The sequence below is a fragment of the Desmodus rotundus genome, chromosome Y (assembly GCF_022682495.2).
Source record: "Desmodus rotundus isolate HL8 chromosome Y, HLdesRot8A.1, whole genome shotgun sequence".
NCBI lineage: Eukaryota > Metazoa > Chordata > Mammalia > Chiroptera > Phyllostomidae > Desmodus > Desmodus rotundus.
Genome location: NC_092332.1, coordinates 4631673 through 4651688, shown reverse-complemented (window position 1 = coordinate 4651688; position 20016 = coordinate 4631673). Strand labels below are relative to the sequence as shown.

Here is a 20016-nt window from a genome sequence, read left to right as displayed (position 1 = left end):
ATGGCCTTGCACTCACCCCACATAGAGAGGCTGCCTGCCTCGGGGGCCTGCTTTCCGTCTGTCCTGAAAATGCAGGAGGCTGCGGGCAGCCCGGGGTCGGGCAGCAAGGATGCACCCACGTGGCCGGGCCTCTAGGAGGTGGTCAGAGACGACCTACCTCCTTATCTCCGTTGAAGCAGGTTTCTACTCTTTCCTGCTTCCCTAACACCTGCTTTCGAGGTGATGCTCAGTCTTGTCACCGCCCTATGAGGACACAATAGTGTCTGTTGAAATCCGGATGGCTATGTGAGTGGCCGCTGCCTTGTCCATCTCGGCGCTAAACCACGGACACTGGCTGAAACCCCGGCACAGGGAAGGAAGTGTGGCTGGAAGGATCCAGAGGTGCCGGGTGCCGGGGTGCTCGGATGCAGTTCTGGACGAAGGCACGAGCACCGCAGGATATAACTTCCTATGCAACGTCAACCCAGATGCACCGACCAGGCCCGGAGCAGAGCCATCGACAGATAAAAGGAGACACGAGCAGAGTGGTTATGGCCTCGGAACAAGCCGTGGACGCCCATCCAACTCAGGAAGAGAGTGCCCTGGACTCCTGCCTGCTTCATACAGGGTTGGAGGGGGAGCCCTGGTGCCGTCCCCAGGGTGGGCACCGCCCGAGGAAGCTGCCGCTATCTGCAGGCCTGGACAGCAGCCACCCCACCCGCGCATGTCAGAATCCCACCAGAAGGCCCGCTTCCCTACCCTGTCCACACAGACGTCAGGGTTCATTCAGTGTGGGTCCCCACTTCCCCCCAGCTTCCGCATTTCGTGTAAGGGATTATCCCAGCCTCCTCTGCACCCTCTGCTCCTTTCTCCCCAGCCTCTCTCTCCCCGGCCCAACCCCAAGCCCCATAACCCTGCAACCACAGGCATGAAAAGCTGCCTCCCAAATAACATGAAGCCACACGACCACACCAGCAAGTCAGCAAACCTGCGGCCGCCTGCCCTGACTCTGCGTTTCCTAAAACCATGTGGGCGGAGACGCGAGGAGAAAACAGAGGGGCCAGTGAAGACGCAGAATCAAGCCAGCACCCTGCCTGGGAGCTCAGAGCATGGTCCTGAGGTGCTCAGGTTGCAAGTTCAAGCCCAGTCAGGGCACGATGTTTCTCTTTGTAAAAAAACCATTTAAGTCCTGGCTGGTGTGGCTCAGTGGATTGAGCGCTGGCCTGGGAACCAAAGGGTCACCGGTTCAATTCCCAATCAGGGCACATGCCTGCGTTACTGGCCAGGACCCCAGTAGGGGGCGCTTGAGAGGCAACCACAGATTGATGTTTCTCTCCCTCTCTCTCTCTCCCTCCCTTCCCCTCTAAGAATAAATAATCTTTAAAAAAATTAAAAGTATACGAACATATATAAACACACACACACACACACGCACATAGAACACAAGCTAGCAGACCCTGGGTACAGAATTGTTCCGCCGGCTGCTGTTTCTCACTTCTCAGATGATGAGAAGTGCACACAGCATGCGGTGGGAGGACGCCAGGCCTGACAGGGCTCAGCCCTGCAAGTCCCCCAAGCCTGAGTTTCGCCCTGTTACTCCAGCTTCCTAATTACCCAGCCAGGCAGTTCAGAATAGAAAGCTTCAATTGCCCCTCCTGTAATTGAAGGCCCGGAGACGTAAACGCCCTCCTTAAAGCCACAAACGAGGTGGAGCTTGGATGGGAAATCTGTCTGTCTTCCCCTGAAATCTACTCATACACGAATAACCACTCTTGGCCCTCACCTCTGTCCAGCAAGTTACCTCTCGCATGGTAACTTGTGGAAAAAACACAAGGGAAGGTGACCCTCAGGTGGGTTTTAGCTTGCTTATGAATATGAAAGCAGCCCTGGCTGGTGTGGCTCAGTGGGTTAAGCGCCGGCCTGTGAACCAAAGGGTTACTGGTTCAATTCCCAGTCAGGGCCCATGCCTGGGTTGTGGGCCAGGTCCCCAGTAGGGGGCGTGCAAGAGGCAACCACACACTGATGTTTCTCTCCCTTTCTCTCTCCTTTCCCCTCTCTGTAAAAATAAATAAAACCTCTGATCAAAAACATATAAATAAATACATATGAAGGCACATCTTCCCTGAAGACCTTGATTTCATTTGGATTCCATTTAGTGGCTGTGATTGCGATTGGGGCTAAGTGGTCATTCCCGACCTCCTCTCCCATCTGTGCGAATGGAATATAGCGGTGCCGCTCAGCACCAGCCCCTCACACACATGGGGTGCAAGCGGCCAGAAGGCGGTGAAGAAGAAGGGACCTGCCAGAGCCTCCAGCCCCTGACTGCTCCACCCCCAGGTCCCCTTTCAGCTTCAGCTCCAGCACCTCCCAGAACACAATGCTCATCCCAGATGCTCCGAGTGGAGCAGCAATAATCAAACGTGGAACTGCTCTGCTTTCTGACACGTGTTATAAACACCGGCCCGGAAAACACACCCATGCTTCCCCACCTGTATTTTGAGATGTTTGTGTCTTCATTCCAAATGGCACGTGAGCACAGAAGGACAAGGAAAGGAAAGCCCATTTCACTTCCACTCATGTATTCTACAATCTAAACAGAACTTCAGCTCCCAAAGTGGGCCAACAGGGAATCACATTCCCCGTCATCTACAAGGACTCACTCAAGGAACCTCAGGCTGGTATCCGTCCGTTCATCCACCAATCAGTCCCTTCTTCCACCCACCCGCCCACCCATCCATGGTTATGATGGCCGTCCTGACCGGTGTGAGGTGGTACCTCATTGTGGTTTTAATTTGCATCTCTCTGACGGCTGGTGATGCTGAGCATCTTTTCATATGTCTCTGGGCCCTCTGAATGTCCTCCTTGGAGAAGTGTCTGTTCAGGTCCTTTGCCCGTTTTTTAATTGGGTTGTTTGTCTTCCTGGAGTGGAGTCGTGTGAGTTCTTCATACATTTGGACATCAAACCCTTGTCCGAGGTATCATCAGCAAATATGTCTTCCTACACAGTCGGTTCCCTTTTCTTTCATTTTGAGGCTGGTTTCTTTAGCTGTGCAGAAGCTTCTTAATTTGATGTAGTCCCATTTGTTTATTTTTTCCTTTATTTCCCTTGCCCAAATAATCATATTTTAATGCTCTTCTGTCATCCCAAAAAAGGACAACGAAAAACTTTTTATACTCATGTACCGTGTACCAGATCTGCAATTTATACAATTTATATTCTTTATACAGACTGGTTTACATTACTTTAAACTTATGTGAAATATTTGCACATCTTGAAATCCTTGCATTTGTAGTTTTTGGGGGTGAGTGAGTAAAACACCGTCCCTTGCCTGAATTTTCATTCCTTTCACTATCAAATTTAATGTTTCCAGGGCAATATTTCTGGCCAACACTTCAGAAAAGAAACGCTGTCTTGAAAAAAGTTAGAAACCACTTCTCCCTAGTCCTGTGCTAGCATTTCATTGCGGCTTGCCACGCTTTAAAAGCACCCACAATTCTGAAAATTACTAGGTCTGTAGCTCAAAAGCAGAAAGCTTCCGGAACTAATTTCTGCAGAGCAGAGCAGTTACACAGTCTGCTGGAAGACCCGGCCGTGACACAGGGAGAGTGCGGACCCTCCCCCTTCCTGTCGACCTTTTCGCTATTGATAGAGCCCCTTACAACACAGAATACGTCCATCCCGGCTGTTCACAGGGACTCTGCTCACAGCAGGGGGCTCAGCTCCAAGCAGCACACCAACCCTCTGCAGCTTCAGTTACACACTCAAGGCTTGAGCGCAGAAGCAAGTCCAGAGCTGGGGTGCAGGGGGCCCTGGGCAGCTGCACCCAAAGCCGCGGCCGCACCCACGGCGCACCCTCCCAGCAGGGCCCAGGAGCGGGCTCTGAAGAAAGTCCAGCCAGCACTCGGCTCTGACTTGTTTGGAATCCGCAGGAATAAAGCTGTATTTGTGCCCCTCACACTCTGTAGGTGTATTAAGCATCGGCCTTTCCCTCTTACCCGGGGCTTCTCAGGGTCAGCCGTGCAGGGTGCTTGGTTCCTCACTTCCCATTCTCTCTCTCTCTCTCTCTCTCTCTCATACACACACACACACAATACCACTCCCGGGTCCGCAGAGCCACAGAAACACCCATCCCCTCGTGTGCGGCTAACAGCACTCAGTTTCCAGGCAAGTGAAATACAACCCCATGCCATCCAGCTCTCAAAAGCAAACATTTCACTGGGTTACTTCTGCCAGGGAACCTGGAACGTTGAGGGTGGTGTCTGAATGGAACATCGCACCCATCGGCAGAGATTCCCAAGGTGTGAGAACACTCGGCACGCAGCGGGCCTACCGTACACGTGTATTCCCGCCCCTCCCCTCCCTCCGGCCTGTTACATGGGATCACGCAACAGCTCCCGCGGGCACTGATCCTTTCTCCTCCGCATCCCTCCGGCGTGAAGGGCAAGGGACACTATGTACTTAATGTGAACTCCTTCCTCGCTACGATGAAACGGCTATACCTGCAACACTTTACAACTGTGGCATGCAGCTGTCCCTCCCGCCGCCACCCACGTCCTTACAGGTGCTCTGAGCTTTCGTCGGGAGCCAACGGCCTTGACGTCTACAATGAGGCTCAGAATCGACTCATGAGATACGCCCAATTCGGAGAAGCCCTATTCCTTTCTCACTGACAAACCCTGGAGGCATCTCGGATTCGGAGACCGCGCCCCTGCAACCCAGCTGCGAGCGAGGTCACGAAAGCACCCTTCTGTCAGCATCCTGGATGAAGCATTTCATTCAAGTGCATGACACCGGGTTTCTCCTGCCAACATACAGAACCTTACCACACACAACACGCAGCAGCCATGTTCAGAACGGAAAATACCGCAATGGCATGAGAAGGCTTTGCTGCCCTTGGGGCTCCTCCTCCTTGGGGCTGTGGCTCCGGCCAAGACTCGCAGTGGAGGGCAGGGGTGAGGGGCACCCGGGGACACTGGAATGCCGTTAGCAACCCCTTTGGGTTTCGCCGAAACCACACGCCCAACCCCGTTCACCAAGCAACTACCCCCATCAAGATGCCCACCCCCGGAAGCTCTCTCGATAACCCCAAACCCAAAGTCAGGCGCCTACCTTGGGGCCGGACACTGCTCCTCGTCCCGGACTGCGGAGGCAAGTTCTCCGTGCTCCCCAGGGTCCTCTGCTTGTCGCCGCGGCTCAACAGGCGCTTCCTGCCAAGGGCGGCACAGGGACACTCGTGTCAACAAGCCGCTTCCTTCAAGACATCTGTTATTATGAACCCTGTCATTGTGGGCTCGCCCCGTGAGCCAGGACCACGGGGTCAGTGACGCAGCCTGCCGCCTTGACTGGCACTCGGCCACAGGGCTGGGAGCTCAGCTCCGCAACGGGCTGTACCAGGACGATGCGGCCAGACCCTGAGTCCACTCCATGAGGTCTGGTAGCCGTGGGACACAATTGGCTCCCCCCCCCAAAAAAAAGTAAAAAACACACCAAAACCCCAAAAACCCACAACCAAAGTGAAATGCAACCCAGCTGCTGCCGACTCACTGCAGCAGAGCCCCAAGCCCCAGACGTGCTGATTCTGGGATTCCTGTCTCCTGACGGAGCAAACGTGGAATTCTCGGCGGTCATTCTGCACGGGCCACGGGCCATGGGCCAGGGCACCCTCAGGGCACAACACAGTGCTCCCCGAGCCCACGGGCCCAGGCCTCTCTCCCTGACTGCTCTGTGCTAATCCTGCCGCTCACTCTTTCCGAGACTCACCAGGGGCTGCCACAGGAAACCTTTTGTGTGACACACAGACGGGCAGGTTCGGGAGCCCCAAACGCAGAGACAGAGAGAGGGAGACGGCAGCTATCGACTCAGAAGCACTGATACAAAGACGGTGCTTGTGCGAAAGCTTCCCGTCAAGTTTGACCATCAACACTCTCGCCTCAAAAACAGTGCAATTCTGTATAGTGTAATGCAGGGTTTTTTCATTACGTTTGCCCCTGAGCAGTCTTTTAAAACATTGGCAAAAAATAAAAAAGAATACTAAAAGAACAGACACTAAAAATACTCAATGGCACCCACGTTTGAAAAGCGGCTATTACTAGTTTTCTTAACCGTTTACCTAAAACGCCACTTTTCATTTCTGAAGACAAGGCACCGTTTTCCACAGTTTCCTCCCAGGTCACAGGGACCAGCTCACGGGGCAGAGGGAGGCAGGGGAGCCACGGGATGACAGCAACAGGGCTGCGAACTCCAGGGGAAATTAGGGCCCTGAACACTGTCGTCGCCCTGGCCCTGCGGCTCAGCGCCTTGGAGCACCCTCCTGCGCGCCAAACAGGTTGCCAGGTTGCGCCCCAAGTGGGGAGGCAACTGATCGATGTCTGTCTGTCTGTCTCTCTCTCTCCCGCTTTCCTCGCTCAGTAAATATACATCGTCAGGTGAGGATAAAACAAGAGCGAGGCTCACCTGTTTGTAGAGCTCCGTGGACGGCGATGACCGTGACCGCTCGTGCACGTGCTGCAGCGGCTCGCGTGGGCCCAGGCTGGCATCCAGGATGTCGTCGGCGGAGTGGTACCGTCCCGAGGCCCTGGCGTCCGGGCCTCTCCTCTGCGTCCTCCAACAGGCCTGATACTCCGCAAAGGTTCCCAGCCTCTGCGGCGCTTCCGGCGTGCCCACCTTTCCCGCCTTCCTGGGGCCGCCAGCACTTTCTCCGAAGGAGGTGGTGCGGGCCCTTCCCTGGAGCCGGAGCTCGGGGCCCTGGTCCCCGGGGCCGGCGGCCCACGGCCTGTCCAGCTTCTCCTTTGGGCCTCCGGAGAGCACCTGCCTCGGGCCAGCCCTCTGCGCAACAGACCTGCTGGTTTCCTCAAAAAACTTCCACCGGTCGGCGAAGGTGCCCACGGTGTCCTCGGGGTGCCGGCGGGGGTGCCGGTCCCCAGAGAGCCCCACCTCATTCATCTTCTCTGGCTCGGAGTAGGACTTCAGTTTCTGCTCGGCCGTGAACCGCCTGCGGCCCCCGATGCGAGCCACGTGGGGCGCGCCACCTGCGCACGGGGGTGGCCGGGCTTGGCCTGCCTCCCAAGTCGGGGACACAGGGCTGGGTTGTGGGCGGTGGCTCCCGGCCGTGGGTTCTGGGGACCCTGTGCAACGCTCCGCGGGGCTGGGATCCAAGTCACGGCGCCTAAATGATGTGGCCCTCAGGACGCGGGCTTGGGCCTCCTTCACGTGGTCCTTGTAGGTACCTAGGAAAGACGGTCCTGGGGCAGCGGCCCCCCGCCAGCCGCTGGCCTCTCCCTCGGCCTCATCGGGCCCAGCCAGCGCCACGGTGCTCCTGCTCTTCTGCAGCCTGGCTCGCCGCTGCTGGATCTCGTTCCGCAGCGTGGTGGCGAAGCGGTCACTCCTCCGTGTGGGTTTGCCCACCTGAGCATCAAAGGGCGGAGGCCTCTCAGTGCCCGCTTCCTGGCCCTCCACAGGCCACCGGCTGCCTTCCTGGGTCAGCGAGTGCAACATGGGCGTTTTGTGGGCGGAGATCTTGCCACTGTCCCCGTGGGCCCACTTGAAGGCATCAGCAACTTGCTTCACGCTGGCTCGGTCGCCGTGGCCGGCCCCAGGGGGCTCCTCCATTCCCGAGGAGCAGCCGCCCACTCCTCTGTCCCCTGGGTCGGCCCTCTCCCTCTCCTGGGCACCCTCGTGCCTCGGGAAGTGACCGCGGGGCTTCTGGCCCACCAGCTGTGTGGCGGGACCGTCCAGGGCACCCAGAGGCGAGCCGCAACGCCAATAGCTGTCACGGGGCTGTGACAGCTGAGGACCCCCAGGAAGGCCCTGTCTGGTGCTCACAGAGCGGTGGTAGCTCTGCCCACCGCTACCCCCCTTCCGGTCAGCAGCATGGGGCCACTTGGCTTGAGAGGCGTTGTCATCCTGAAAACGCTGGGCAGGAGCCTCCTGCCGAACCCTGGCGAGGACCCCACGCAGCTGCCCTGCCGGCACCGTGGCAGCCCCGGGGACCTCATGCAAGAAGGGACTCTCGTCACTGTACTGGCGCGGGTGCTGGCACCCGTAGGCGGACGGCGGGAAGCGCACGTCGGTGCTGGACAGAGAAGCCTGCAGCCGGCTGGGGGCCCCGTGGGTGGTGGACAGCCATGAGCAGTCCAGGTGCCCATCCGCAGCACAGCCCGAGCTGCCAGGTCTCCTGCTGTCTCCCGGGCGTGCTGGCCTGCGCTGGGCATCGGCAGGCTCTGCTCGCCAGTCGCCGCGGGGCTGGGCCCGCGTCAAGCCCGCCAAGTGCTGTGTGGCGGTCGCCTCTGAGAACGCAGGGCCCTGGGCCTTCTCGTGGCTCTTGGTGGCAGCAAAGCTGTCGCTGCGCAGAGGGGGTGGGGGTGGGGGCGGGGAAGCGGGGGCTTTCTTCTTATCAGGAACGTACCAGACAGGCCCAAAGCTGGACCGCCCCGATGTGGGCAGCTTCGGCTCGGGCCCGTCCTCTGGCCTGGGACTCCTGCTGCGCTCGCACGGCAGCCTGCACGCCAAGTGCCCGAGCCGGTCCTCCAGGCCCGGGGGGTCATGCCGGCTGCCAGCTGGCCGAGAGGCCTCCCACAGGCCCACTGTGTAGAGGATGTTCTCCGTGGAGGAGGCGTCCGCCTTGGGCAAGGTGTGGTCAGGCGTGCTGCAGCTGGTGGAGAAGGAGCCATAGGCCGAGTCCCTCTTGCTCGGGCCGCCCAGGTGGTCGATGCTGCTGTTGGACTTGGCAGCCGAGAGGCGGCCAGAGGGGAAGGGCTGCGAGGGCTGGTCCAGGCTGTCCACGCTGCCCAGGGAGCTGAAGTGGCCCGAGGTGCGCTGCAGGGTCGTCTGCTCCCACGCGCCCGACAGGTCCTGGGAGGACGAGCTGGGGACGAGAAGAACCACAGGGTTTCAGGGCTGGCACTGTATCCAGGCCGGCCAAGTGGTTTCAGTCATGCTCAGCAGATCTAGAACATTTGTGCTTCAAGGTGAAAATCGACAACAAACAGCCCTGGCTGGCGTAGCTCAGTGGATTGAGCACAGGGCTGCAAAGCAAAGGGTCACGGGTTCGATTCCCAGTCAGGACAAATACCTGGGTTGTGGGCCAAGTCCCCAGTAGGGGGCGCATGAGAGGCAACCACACGTGGATGTTTCCCTCCCTCTCTTTCTCCCCTCTCTCTAAAAATAAAATAAATGAAATCTTAAAAACAAACAAAAGCCCCACGGCTAGGTTGCAGAGGACCACGATGAGTGAGCAGGAAGAAGCCAGGGCGGTGTGCTGGCTAAGTCATGCGAGGGAGGGAGCTTTGCATTCTCCGCTGTGCAGACAGACCAGGCACCCCTCACAGAAACGGAGCCTGTCCTCTCCACCCTCCCACCAACAGTCCTGAGCTCACTCTTCCATGACATCCTATGGGCAAGGACATACAAACGTGGCCGCACATCTGTCTGTTCCATCAAGAAACCACCAAATGTGGGCTTCAATGTGGGCTTCATGGAGATCCTAGAATATGAATCGGCTCCATCACAAACTAAACGGCACACTTTTCACCGGGGCTTTACCACTCGGCAGAGAGTCGGCGGTTCTCCAAACTTGCCTGGGGCTCCCTCACCATCACCTCCTGTCCCTTTACCATCACCTCCTGTCCCTTTGAAGAGCTCGTGCTGTATTTGGCACGGACGGCCGTCACTTCCCACGAGCTCGCTTCCACGCTGCAGAAGACTAGTGCCAGCTGCCCAAACCCGACCTGACCTGCTTATGGCAGCCCCAAACACACACACCGACAGGCACAAGCACACTTATATAGATACGCGCGCTCACACATACACGGGCACACAGGTGCACACGTGTGCAGACATGCCTGCACTCACATGCATGCAACATGAGCAAACAAATGCCGGTAGACACACATACGTGTGCACACTGGCATGCACGTGTGCATCTGCACACGTGGGTGCACACGCACGCACACATGCAGGTGTGTGAGATCGCACATGCACATATGCATGAACAAATGCAGTGTGCTCGTGTCCTGGCATGCATGTGTGCTTGCACGCGTGTGTGAACATGTGCACACGCAGAGACCCACAGCCCAGCACACGGATTCATGGGCGTGCACATACACACACAGAACAGCCACACTGTTACTATTACTGTCATCCTTCTGGCACACTGGCCGCTACGCTATGACGAGCGGGAGCCCCGTGAAGCCGCAGTGCCCAGGTGCTGTGCCCTGCTCGCCTGGCTTAGCCTTCTCACCTTGATGGGCTGGGTCAACCAGCACAGCCTCTCCCACTGAATGGCCACCTTCTCCATCTCTCACTCAGTGAGGAACCGCTGGCGGGAAGGTGGGCTCAAGGCCGGTCGCCACTGGGGCGTGCAGGCTCTGAAGCCCCGGGCTTCCCTACCTCCACAGCAGCACCTGGGCGAGCTTCTGCACGATACACCTGCTCAACCCATGTTGCTCTGACCTTTCAATGTGCGTGAAGACATCTCAAACGCAGGGTGTGGCTGTGGGCTCATGGTGGCTCAGAACTCCTGGCTCAGCTAGCCCAAGGACGTCAGCCCCAGGCTCTCGATTGGTCCATTACACAATATAAATGAAGAGCAAGTTGTTCGTCCTTGCTCTTGGTATTCCAGGGTTTGTTTTCAAATACGGCATACCTGCCCGCACCGTGCACGGATTTAGTGCCTCCTACCAGCCATGGGGTGTCAACCAGCGGCCTTTTCTCCTCTGAAAACACAATCACTGAAGGCAAGGCGGACACCGTCATGACAGAGGTGAGGCTGTGCGCCAAGCATCCAACTGCCCCTGCTAGCCGGAATCCCAGGCCTACCTGGCGTGGTGTCCGCCGTGCCAGGAGGGGCCGGCGGAGGACAGCTGACAGGTGGACATCTCGGCGTGGCTATCGGAGAACTTGGTGGCGTGCCAGGAGTGAGGCCGCCAGCTCAGCTCGTTCCTCCTGAAAAAGAAGGCAGATGACTCAGGGACGCCACCCCCACCCAGGACAGCTCTTCGCCAAGTGTGGAGAGAAGCCCCAGCTCTTTCCACCTGCTGGAGAGCATCAATTTCAGGTTCTTCTGCTTGTCCCTGGGCACGGACGCTGTGTTGAAACGTCTCTTATGCCAGTGTAGAATGCCGACCACAGGCTCCAAAAGGGGAGCCAGCCCTTATTCTTCCAATGTATTCTAGCTAAGTAAAACAAACTTGTCCTTCCCTCCCACAGTAGGACCGCAGACAGAACCTCTCAGTCTTCCCGTTTCGGAGCAGCTTTGGCCGGGAGCAAAGCACCAGGGCTGGAGAAAAGCGCAAGGAGTCACCCGCTAGGCTGGGTCCCCGTTGGGATTGCTTCTGTTTATTTCCTCCCTGGAGTACATGTATCAATGTTGTAGTTACCTCAGATGAGCAGACATATACGCCTCCGAACCTCTTCAGGTGTCTGGGATGTGAACCACCGGGCCCTGTTGAGGGACTCACGATGCCCTCGTTCACCAGGGCCAGTCCACGGCTTCTGAATGTGGTGTGAGCCTTCCCCACCCTTCGCTCCACGGTCCCCACCATCCCATGGGTGGTCTGTTAGTTTTCTGGCCACAGCTGCCCAGGTGTGGCAGATGCGCCCAGGAGGAAGTCCCTCCAGGTGCGGTGCACGCATAACAGAGCCTCCAGGCACCTCTGGCATTTGCAGTTCCTCAATTTAGCAGGGAACGAGCCTGGTAGTGGCCGGCACACAGCCCAAAAATCGAGCCTCGTTGGGTCCCTGTAGAATATCAAGCCTTCTCCCAAGCAGGCAAATGCAGTCAAAGGTATCATGCAATAAAGGCTATTCGAGAGGAAAGACCAAAAAGCATTTCGAACATAAACCACCTGACAACTCTGGGCATTAGTGAGGAAGAACACCTGGCGGGCAGAAGGGGGAATACATTGACTTCATGACAGTTCCCCGTGCACCGAAGCAACAGACGAACACAGCCCACCGCGGAAGCACACGGGCGGCAGAACCAAGACTGTACCTCATGGCGTGCCGCAGGATCCTCGTCAGGAAGGTCCTGGCCACCTGCATGGCACGCTCAGAGGGCGTTCTCTGCGCTACCACGTCCGCGACCTCCTTCATCGTCCTTCAGGGCTAGCTAATGAAGGGAATCGCCCCGGCTGATTGGAACAGACAGCGAAGAGGAAAGGCAGGCTTGGGAGGAAAAATGCCTTCCACGTGGGCTAGGGCTGCGGTTCCTGGACCACCACTGCAGGGGTAGGTGTTTTCTTCCTTCTAGAAAGCTAACCCGCAGGTCCATGTGTGTGTTGCAAGAAGACACGGGTGCCCTGGCCGGGTGGCTCAGCCGGCTGGAGCATCATCCCAGAGCATGCACCAAAAGCTGCAGGTTCGATCCCTGCTCAGGGCGCATACAGGAGGCAACGGATCGATGTTTGTCTCTCGCCCCCTTTCTGTCTCTAAATTCAATAAACATATCATTGGGTAAGGATTTTGTAAAAATCAAATAAAAAAATAAAAGGCACAATCAACAGTTACAGTACTAATCGGGGCTGTTTTTTTTTTTTAAGAATAAATAAAAGAAAATCCAGTGGAAAGGCTTACACCTGCAAGGTATAGCCGAGAGTGTCACTGGCAGAGGGGAGAGTGGAATGTTCCTGAACTGTATGTGCTTTTGTCAAGCACTGTAAACACCCAACGACCACCTCTGGGGACCGCAGGAGGTTCCTGGGGTGTGTGGGCCAGCACCCTGAGGCCTTTAACGGCGGGATTGACAATCAGCGCCGCGCTGTGGGGACAGAGAGGTCTGGTGCCACCTAGCGTCCTCACACAGTCATCGCCCCTGCGGGCAGCTTCACAGCCGCGGATGCGGCAGAACCGAGGGCAGGCTGAGCACCCTTCTGGCCCCATCATTCAGGTGTTTTCTTCCCACGCTCGGTACCCAGTCAGGTGGCTTTAAACCGCCAGTCCCTGGAGATGTGGGAGGAGCACACAGACGGGCCACAAGACAGGGGAACAAAGCGCCCTGCCGGGATAGCCTGGGAGACCAGCACCAGGCTGTGCTGGTTCGGAGGGGGAGGCGGGGGTGGGGGGAACCCTGCCCTGCCTCCTGACGGAGCTGTGAGCATTGCAAGCGAAAAAACGCAGCCAGCTGATGCTGCAAACCACACCTGAACCAGGTGTCCGCTAGGTCAGGAGACACACTCCCACACTCAATAGAAATGAATGAGTGAATGGGAGAGCCACCCCAGAGGCAGACTGGAAAGGCTGGGAGAGCTGCGGATCCATACCTCCAGCCGTAGAGGGAGGAGAGCACAGGTCAGCCCAGACACAGTGCTTCTGCGCAGGGACCCCAGGGAGGAACCTAGCGAGGGGAAGGGCTGACCCCTCCCCTGCACAGACCTCCCCCACCACCGCAGCAGGACAAGCCCACAGTCAAGCCCCCTGGAGACACTGCTGAGGCCTCCTGGTCATCCCAGTGTCTATATTGCAGATTCTTCTCAGTCAAAGGGCTGCTGTGTCTGGACATCTTATTGTACAAAACACGGAACACTTAAACGTGGAGAGCCCTGCCCCAGCCTGTGTAGTCCAGTTAGCTGGGGCGTCGTCCCCATTCGCCAAGGTTGTGGGTTCGATCTCCGCTCAGGGCACACACAAGTCAACATATAAATGCCCAAATAAGTGGAACAACAAACCGGTGTTTCTCTCCCTCTCTCTCTCTCTCTCTCATTCTCTCTCTAATCAACAACAAATTTTTAATGAAAAAAAATTAGGAGGCCTACGACAAGACAAAAGGGAATCCCACATGATGTAAGGATAACCCAGGACACATCTCTGTGCATTTCCTTCTGGGTGTTTTTACACAGAAGAGATCGTCCCGCACAGGCCGGGTCCCTCGCATCCTGCAGCCCAAGGGCTCTGGGAGCATCCTCTGTACCACGGCCACCCTTGCAAAACAGAACCTTTAATCAGCACAGAGCATAAGAGTCCTCTCGTCCAATTACCGAAAAGCCATGGTATGGCCAATTCACATTCGGTTTTACGGTATTCCAGGTAAAATCACTCATTCTAATGAGGGCTCCCCATGAAACCTTTCCCGCAAACTGCACAACAAAGCTAATCTAAACTTATTTCAAAATTTAAAAATAATTTTGCCCTGGCTGGTGTGGCTCAGTGGACTGAGCACCGGCCTGCGAACCAAAAGGTCACAGGTTCGATTCCCAGTCAGGGGCACATGCCTGGGTTGCAGGCCAGGTCCCCAGTAGGGGGCACACGAGAGGCAACCACACATGGCTGTTTCTCTCCCTTTCTCCCCACTCTCTAAAAATAAATAAGTAAAATCTTTAAAAATAAGGATAATAATTTTAAGGACACGAAATATATGGCGATGGAAGAACATGTCCGTTTGGTTAGTGGGCACACAATGCATAGACAGGTGATGGATCACAGAACTGTACACTTGAAACCTGTAAAATTTTATTAACCAACGTCACCCCAATAAATGTAATTAAAAAACAACCACCTTACATGCTATGTAAACACCCAATGACCACCTCTGGTCTTTTTTTTTTTTTTTAGAAGGACAGGGGTTACACCACAAATCCATAAAAATGCTAGGACATCACTCAGCGTTAAGAACTAGATACCAAAATTCATTTTTAAAAAATCAATTAAGATAAGTGCTTCAATGAAATACTTGTCATTCCCCTAAAGACCAGAACTGCCCCTCCAAAAAATAAACACAAAAAATCCCGTTGAGTGCTGGGGTATTTCTCTAACCTTTTCCAAGGAGGCCAACAGGCACAGCCTCACAAAATAAACAAGGGCTGCATTGCTCCCCATGAACTTGGGGCGTCTGACAGTATCAGTCTGGTATGGGCTGGGAGGCCAAGGTGTGAATGTGGGGGGCTGGGAAGCCCTGCCAAGGGTCCGTGCAGGGAGATGCAGGGAGACCCCACGACTTAGGCACGGGAGAGGGTGCAGGGAAACAGAGCAACAAGTCCCTGACAGGTACAGGCCACCTGCCTACCGCCTGCAAGACCAATGTCCCTGCCCCTCAGTCTGGCCAGTGCTCAGCCTCTCTCCAAAGCCTTCATCTGCTCCTGCTTTCCACAGAAGGAAGCTCATGCTCCGGGGCCCCAGGCACCTGGCCCAGACCCCTGGCCTTTCAGCCGCAAGCCCAGGCCTGAGAAGCCCGGTGCCAGCCCGGCCCCCTCACTGCCCCTTCCCCACACTCATTGTGGTGCATTGTCTGTGGGATCACTGATGTGCGTCCACGCCTGGGTCTCGAAGCTGGCTCGGCCTTGAAAGAACAGCTCCGTGATCTTTCCTCAGGACAAACTGCAGACGGTGTGCGTCCTCCCGTCCCTCTGCCGGGGGCGTGCCTGCCAGCCTAATACTCAGCCTCTGGCCCCCCAGAGTGCAAGGCTCAACAGTGTGAGCTTAACCACCTGCCGGCCGTGCTTCTTACATACGTGACATGCATGCAGAAACACAGGGCAGAGCACGGTATAAATGACCACATATATTTACCCTAAAAAAATTCCCAGCCCCTGCCAGCCTTTTGGGGAACTCTCTACGGCACAGAGTTCTCAGACAGGGCAAGGCTGTGCATGGGGTGATCACACTTGATAAAACCTACAGTCGTACGGGACGAGGGGCGAGCAGTTCCTGCCTCTACACGTGAGGAGAATTAAGGAAAGATACAAATTCCCAAAGGACCACAGTGGCTGGCACGGACAGAAATCATCAACGCTGCATTTTAAACACACGCCAGGGCCAGCAGCATCCCCATGGGACAAACCTGGCGGGGTGCCTCTGCCCCAGGCCCACACCCCTTATCTGCCCCAGCAAGGGGAGTGCTCGGCTCTCGCTCGGCCTCTGCAGTTCCTCCGGGCTGCTTTAGCAGAAAAGACCACGTGGAAATGTCACGTCATGAACCCAGGCAGCACTGGAGCACAGTCAAGAGATTTCCGTTTTTTCTATTCACTCGTATCATCTTCCCATCGAGAAACCTGTTCGTGTTGGGGAAAAAGCAGCACAGACCGTCTCACCAGCACCAGCAGCGCTGAAAAGGCTTTGTCCAAACCACGCGTCCACAGTGCAGCACCCCAAATGTGTGCAAGGGCGCCCACACGCTTCCACGCCACGTTTCAGCGGAGTGGTGTCTTTGCAAAGAAACGCAGGACGTTCCAACCAATGTGTAACCATTCACGTAACTAATTACAAGTAGGCGTAAGGATGAGCGGCAGGGCTGAGAGTCTTATCTATTTGTAACAACCAAGGAACAAAACTAAGTGAAACATTTTCTGCATGTCCTAATAGAGTACAAACCAGCAATGTTTTCGAAGGAAACTTTACAAACATCGCTTTCATGCCTTGCTGGGGAAAAACATCTTCTTACCTGCCTCGACTTGACTTAGAAAATGAAACATCTCACATAATTAGAGATTCATCTGATTCAGTGCTTATGCCATACGCAAACTCTAAATCTCAACACAGGCAACTTTCTCCAAAATGAAACCATTCTGATCTCCATGGTGTTTTCTCCCCTCCTGATTTTAATAAAAGCTATACTGTTCTCACCCCCAGAAAATGATTTGTAACTCTGCGTGGTGACGGCTGTTAACTAGACTCACTGTGATCATTTTGCAATATGTACATATATTGAGTCATTACGTTGTACACCTGAAACTAATATACGTCAGTTATATCACCATTAAAAAAAAAAGCAATAATGGAAAACAGCCCAAACAAGTCAGGGTGTCTCTCCGGCATAAACCTCCAGCTTTACTCTGTTTTATCACGAAAACAGGCACAGGAGCAACTGACGATCATCTCCAATATTCTCAAAATGCAAACTTTCCCTTGCAACTTGAACAGATGATCTCAGACTCCGCTCCCCCAAGCACCGACGTTTGCCAGCTCCCACCAGCACCCCCGCTAAGATACGAACCTTCCTTCAGAATACACACTGTTTCCTGCCCCCAGGAAGAGCCCACAAACAGGGGACGGTGGGGAGACACAACCTGCCAAAGGGCCTGGCCGCTCAGGACAGCGCCAAGGAGCCAGGCGTGGGGGACACGGTGCCGGCCGCGTGCGCAATTCACTGCAACCGAGGGACATCACGAACCCGTGCGTGTTGTAAGGCACACGCTCCTATCGGTGCTGCCACCAGATCTGGCCTCTCCTTTCTCCCAGGGCATCACCCGCCACTCCGTCTGCCTGACCCCACAGTTCCTGCCAGGAACCTCCTCCCAGGGCGAGTTCACCAGCTCCTGGACGCCAACAGAGGGGACGGATGGAATCAGTCACACGGGCTTCAAGGCGGGCAGCAAAGACGTAGGAAATGAGCTGAATGGACCCTCTTGATAATTTGGCCCTGGCGAAATTTTTCGATCAGGAGTAAGACTGGAAAAAAAAAAGCGGGGTGGATGGGGGGAGTAAGATCTCTGGTGAAGTATCCTTGTACACACAGCAAAAGTCACCGTGTAAATTTCGGAAGATGGGAATTCTCATAACAAGCTGTACGAAATAGTTTGTAACATGGTATTTAAAAGAAACTTCCCCCAAGGCGTTCGACATTGTATGTCGTAATTAAGAGCTGGATGTACGGTGATTTGCCTCTGAAGTGACAAAAATGGGGGAGTGTGTCCCACAGGGACAGCCCTAGCCACAGGGGCGCACAGGCCACTGGCCTCTTGCCCGGCCGCAGTGAGGGGCTTACCTCCTGAGCAGCACTAATCGGCATTATCAGCAAGTGCCGCTGGTGACCCAGTTTCTGGTCTTAACCTTTTGCAAGCTCATTGGCTTAAAGCAGCGGTACAACCACTGGCAAAATCTCCTGGGGCCGACTAGGACCATACTGGCAGCCCAATCCACTGCAGAACTCACCAGCAGGGTCTCCGGGGGCTGCGGCCTGCACACCCAGGACAAAAATGCAGGGGACAACCAGCAAGACAGACAAAGAAAAGGTTACCCCGTGCGCCCTGAGCTTTCCTGCCCACAGCACCTCCTTGGCCAAGCAGAGATGGAACAGCAAAGCACCAGGGAGGAAGGACAAGGCAAAAACCTCCTGCTCAGCCTCTCCCGCCGGTGTGACGGTTGCTGCAGCACCTGGGCAGAACCCCCGCCCTCCAACACGGCCTGGGCACCCCAAGGAGAACATCTGTGCACTGGGCGAGGCTCCTGTTACAACTCTTTGTTTCCAGCTGGCAGCACAGCGGGGAGAGGCAGCGCTCGCTCCTTTGTCTGGGGAAGAAACTTCACTGGGAGAGAAAGGGATCCTGTGTCTCCTCATGCACAGCTCCCCAGGCCTGGCTCCTGCAAGATGATGAGATACACGCGGCCCAGGCCTCCTGAAACCAGACGCCAAGGCTCTGTGAAACCGCCCCACCTGCGCCTGCAGGGGGGCCCTGCCCGCCACACACACCCCCCCCAAACCACACCGGCCTGCGGGGCAGCAGACTCAGCAGCTGCCCCCAGGCTGGAGGGAGTCAGGACGTGGGCCACGGTGCCCATTCCATTTCCAGAACCGTGGGTGTTTTACACACAGGCACACACACCTCTCTCCCCACAACAGCCACACCTGGCCCGCCCCCCTCCCCACACCGCTCAGAACCCTAACTTCTGTGTGTATCACAAGGCTACTCTTTCTTGGGGCGCCTCAGGCAGGCAGGTGGTTGAACCAGATTCAACAAAGCCAACTGAGTACTCAGACACACTCTTGGGTAAGAGCAAGATGACATTTCTGTGTCTGTGGCTCCGTCAGTGAATTATTCACACAGGGCCTTTAAATAAAGTCACCAGCTTTCCCAAGAGCACACGATCCACTCAGCACACTTTAACACTGGTTAAGACAGTAAATTTGGTATGTGGACTTTACCACTATTAAAAACAAACAACTTTTTTTAGAGACGGGACATAGCTATAAATGCATGTGTGTGTCCCATCCAAGGGGACTTTACAAGCAGCCTCCCGCGTCTATCAAAGCTTTCAGCGTTCCTAAGTGTGGATGTCCCTAAGTCATCTGGGGAACCTCCCTCCGCTCAGTGTCTATGGTCCCAGAAATAACATTCTGCGTCCACGCTCTGCCTTTTGAAACGGCACTGCCAAACTGCTCGCCAGGAAAAATGCCTAATTTGTCACTGAATCAGCATCCTATCAACTAAGTCCTTGTCTTCCCACACTTTCACCAGCAGGCGGCGCTGCTGCTCTATGACATAACTTGCAACTCAAAACCCAGGGTCTCGTTTTTAAATAGACGTTGATTCCTACAAGCTTGTTTCCTATTTACACCTCTTGCTGCAGGAACTGCCAGCGTGTGTCTTTCACCCAAGTTCCTCCTGGGGTGCCAACCAATCCCATTGTCTTCCTCTATTACCATTTGCCAACTTTGTTATTTGACATGTGCTTTTTGGACCCTAGAATAAGACCCAACATCAACCAAACATTTTGTCTGATCTCGTTAGATGCAGTGGGTCAAGACAGTCTTGTCTCCCGATTCTGTCCCCCACTGTCAATGGCTCTGCCCCTGGTATTTGCTGCTGCCTCCCAGGGCTGGGTGGAGTCACACTGACAGGTGTTACAGAACACACACCTGGGTCTCAGCATCCCCATCACATAGAGAGATGCTCAGTGATGTGCATCCAGGTGCTGTCCACCTCAATTCGATTCAACATGACCACGTCCTTCCTTCGTCTTTGTGCACCATGCACTTGCGGTAAGCAGCCTCAAGTTTGCCTGCGGCAACCACGAAGCTGGCACCTGCCCTGCAGAAGGAACAACTCTGTCCCCACAGGCTCGGAGTTTCGGGGGCCCTGGCAGCTCTACCACACAATGGAGAGACAGAAGGAGAGGGGCCCGCAATCAGCCCAGAGATGCTTCTAACTGCTGCCTGACCTCTGAGGCCATCTTCCCTCAGCATCCTCACCACCACAGCACCACGTCTACCTGCACTGTGGTGAAACACACGGCCCGCGTGAGGAGGCTCAGTAAGGCGGCCAAAAAGGAATAATTATACGATATGGCTGCACCTCTCATGCCCCATCTTCCCCAAAGGGCTCCGAAAC

The 20016-nt window shown here is 55.5% G+C and overlaps 1 protein-coding gene across 6 annotated transcripts in view; it reads right to left on the bottom strand.

Annotated features, from left to right (window-relative positions):
* The window catches only part of LOC139440239 (protein Shroom2-like), a 98388-nt gene that overhangs the window by 26682 nt on the left and 51690 nt on the right, over positions 1-20016 (bottom strand). For 4 of the 6 annotated variants that reach the window (XM_071220414.1, XM_071220409.1, XM_071220410.1 and 1 more), the window contains exons 3-5: positions 10796-10921; positions 6434-8843; positions 5090-5187 (exon numbers count right to left, since the gene is read on the bottom strand). In XM_071220414.1, the coding sequence (XP_071076515.1) occupies positions 5090-5187; positions 6434-8843; positions 10796-10854 (2567 nt within the window). In that variant the 5' untranslated portion in view covers positions 10855-10921. Of the gene's footprint in view, positions 1-5089; positions 5188-6433; positions 8844-10795; positions 10922-11969; positions 12303-20016 lie in introns of those variants that run through there. The other 2 variants (XM_071220411.1, XM_071220412.1) reach the window with 1 other exon arrangement.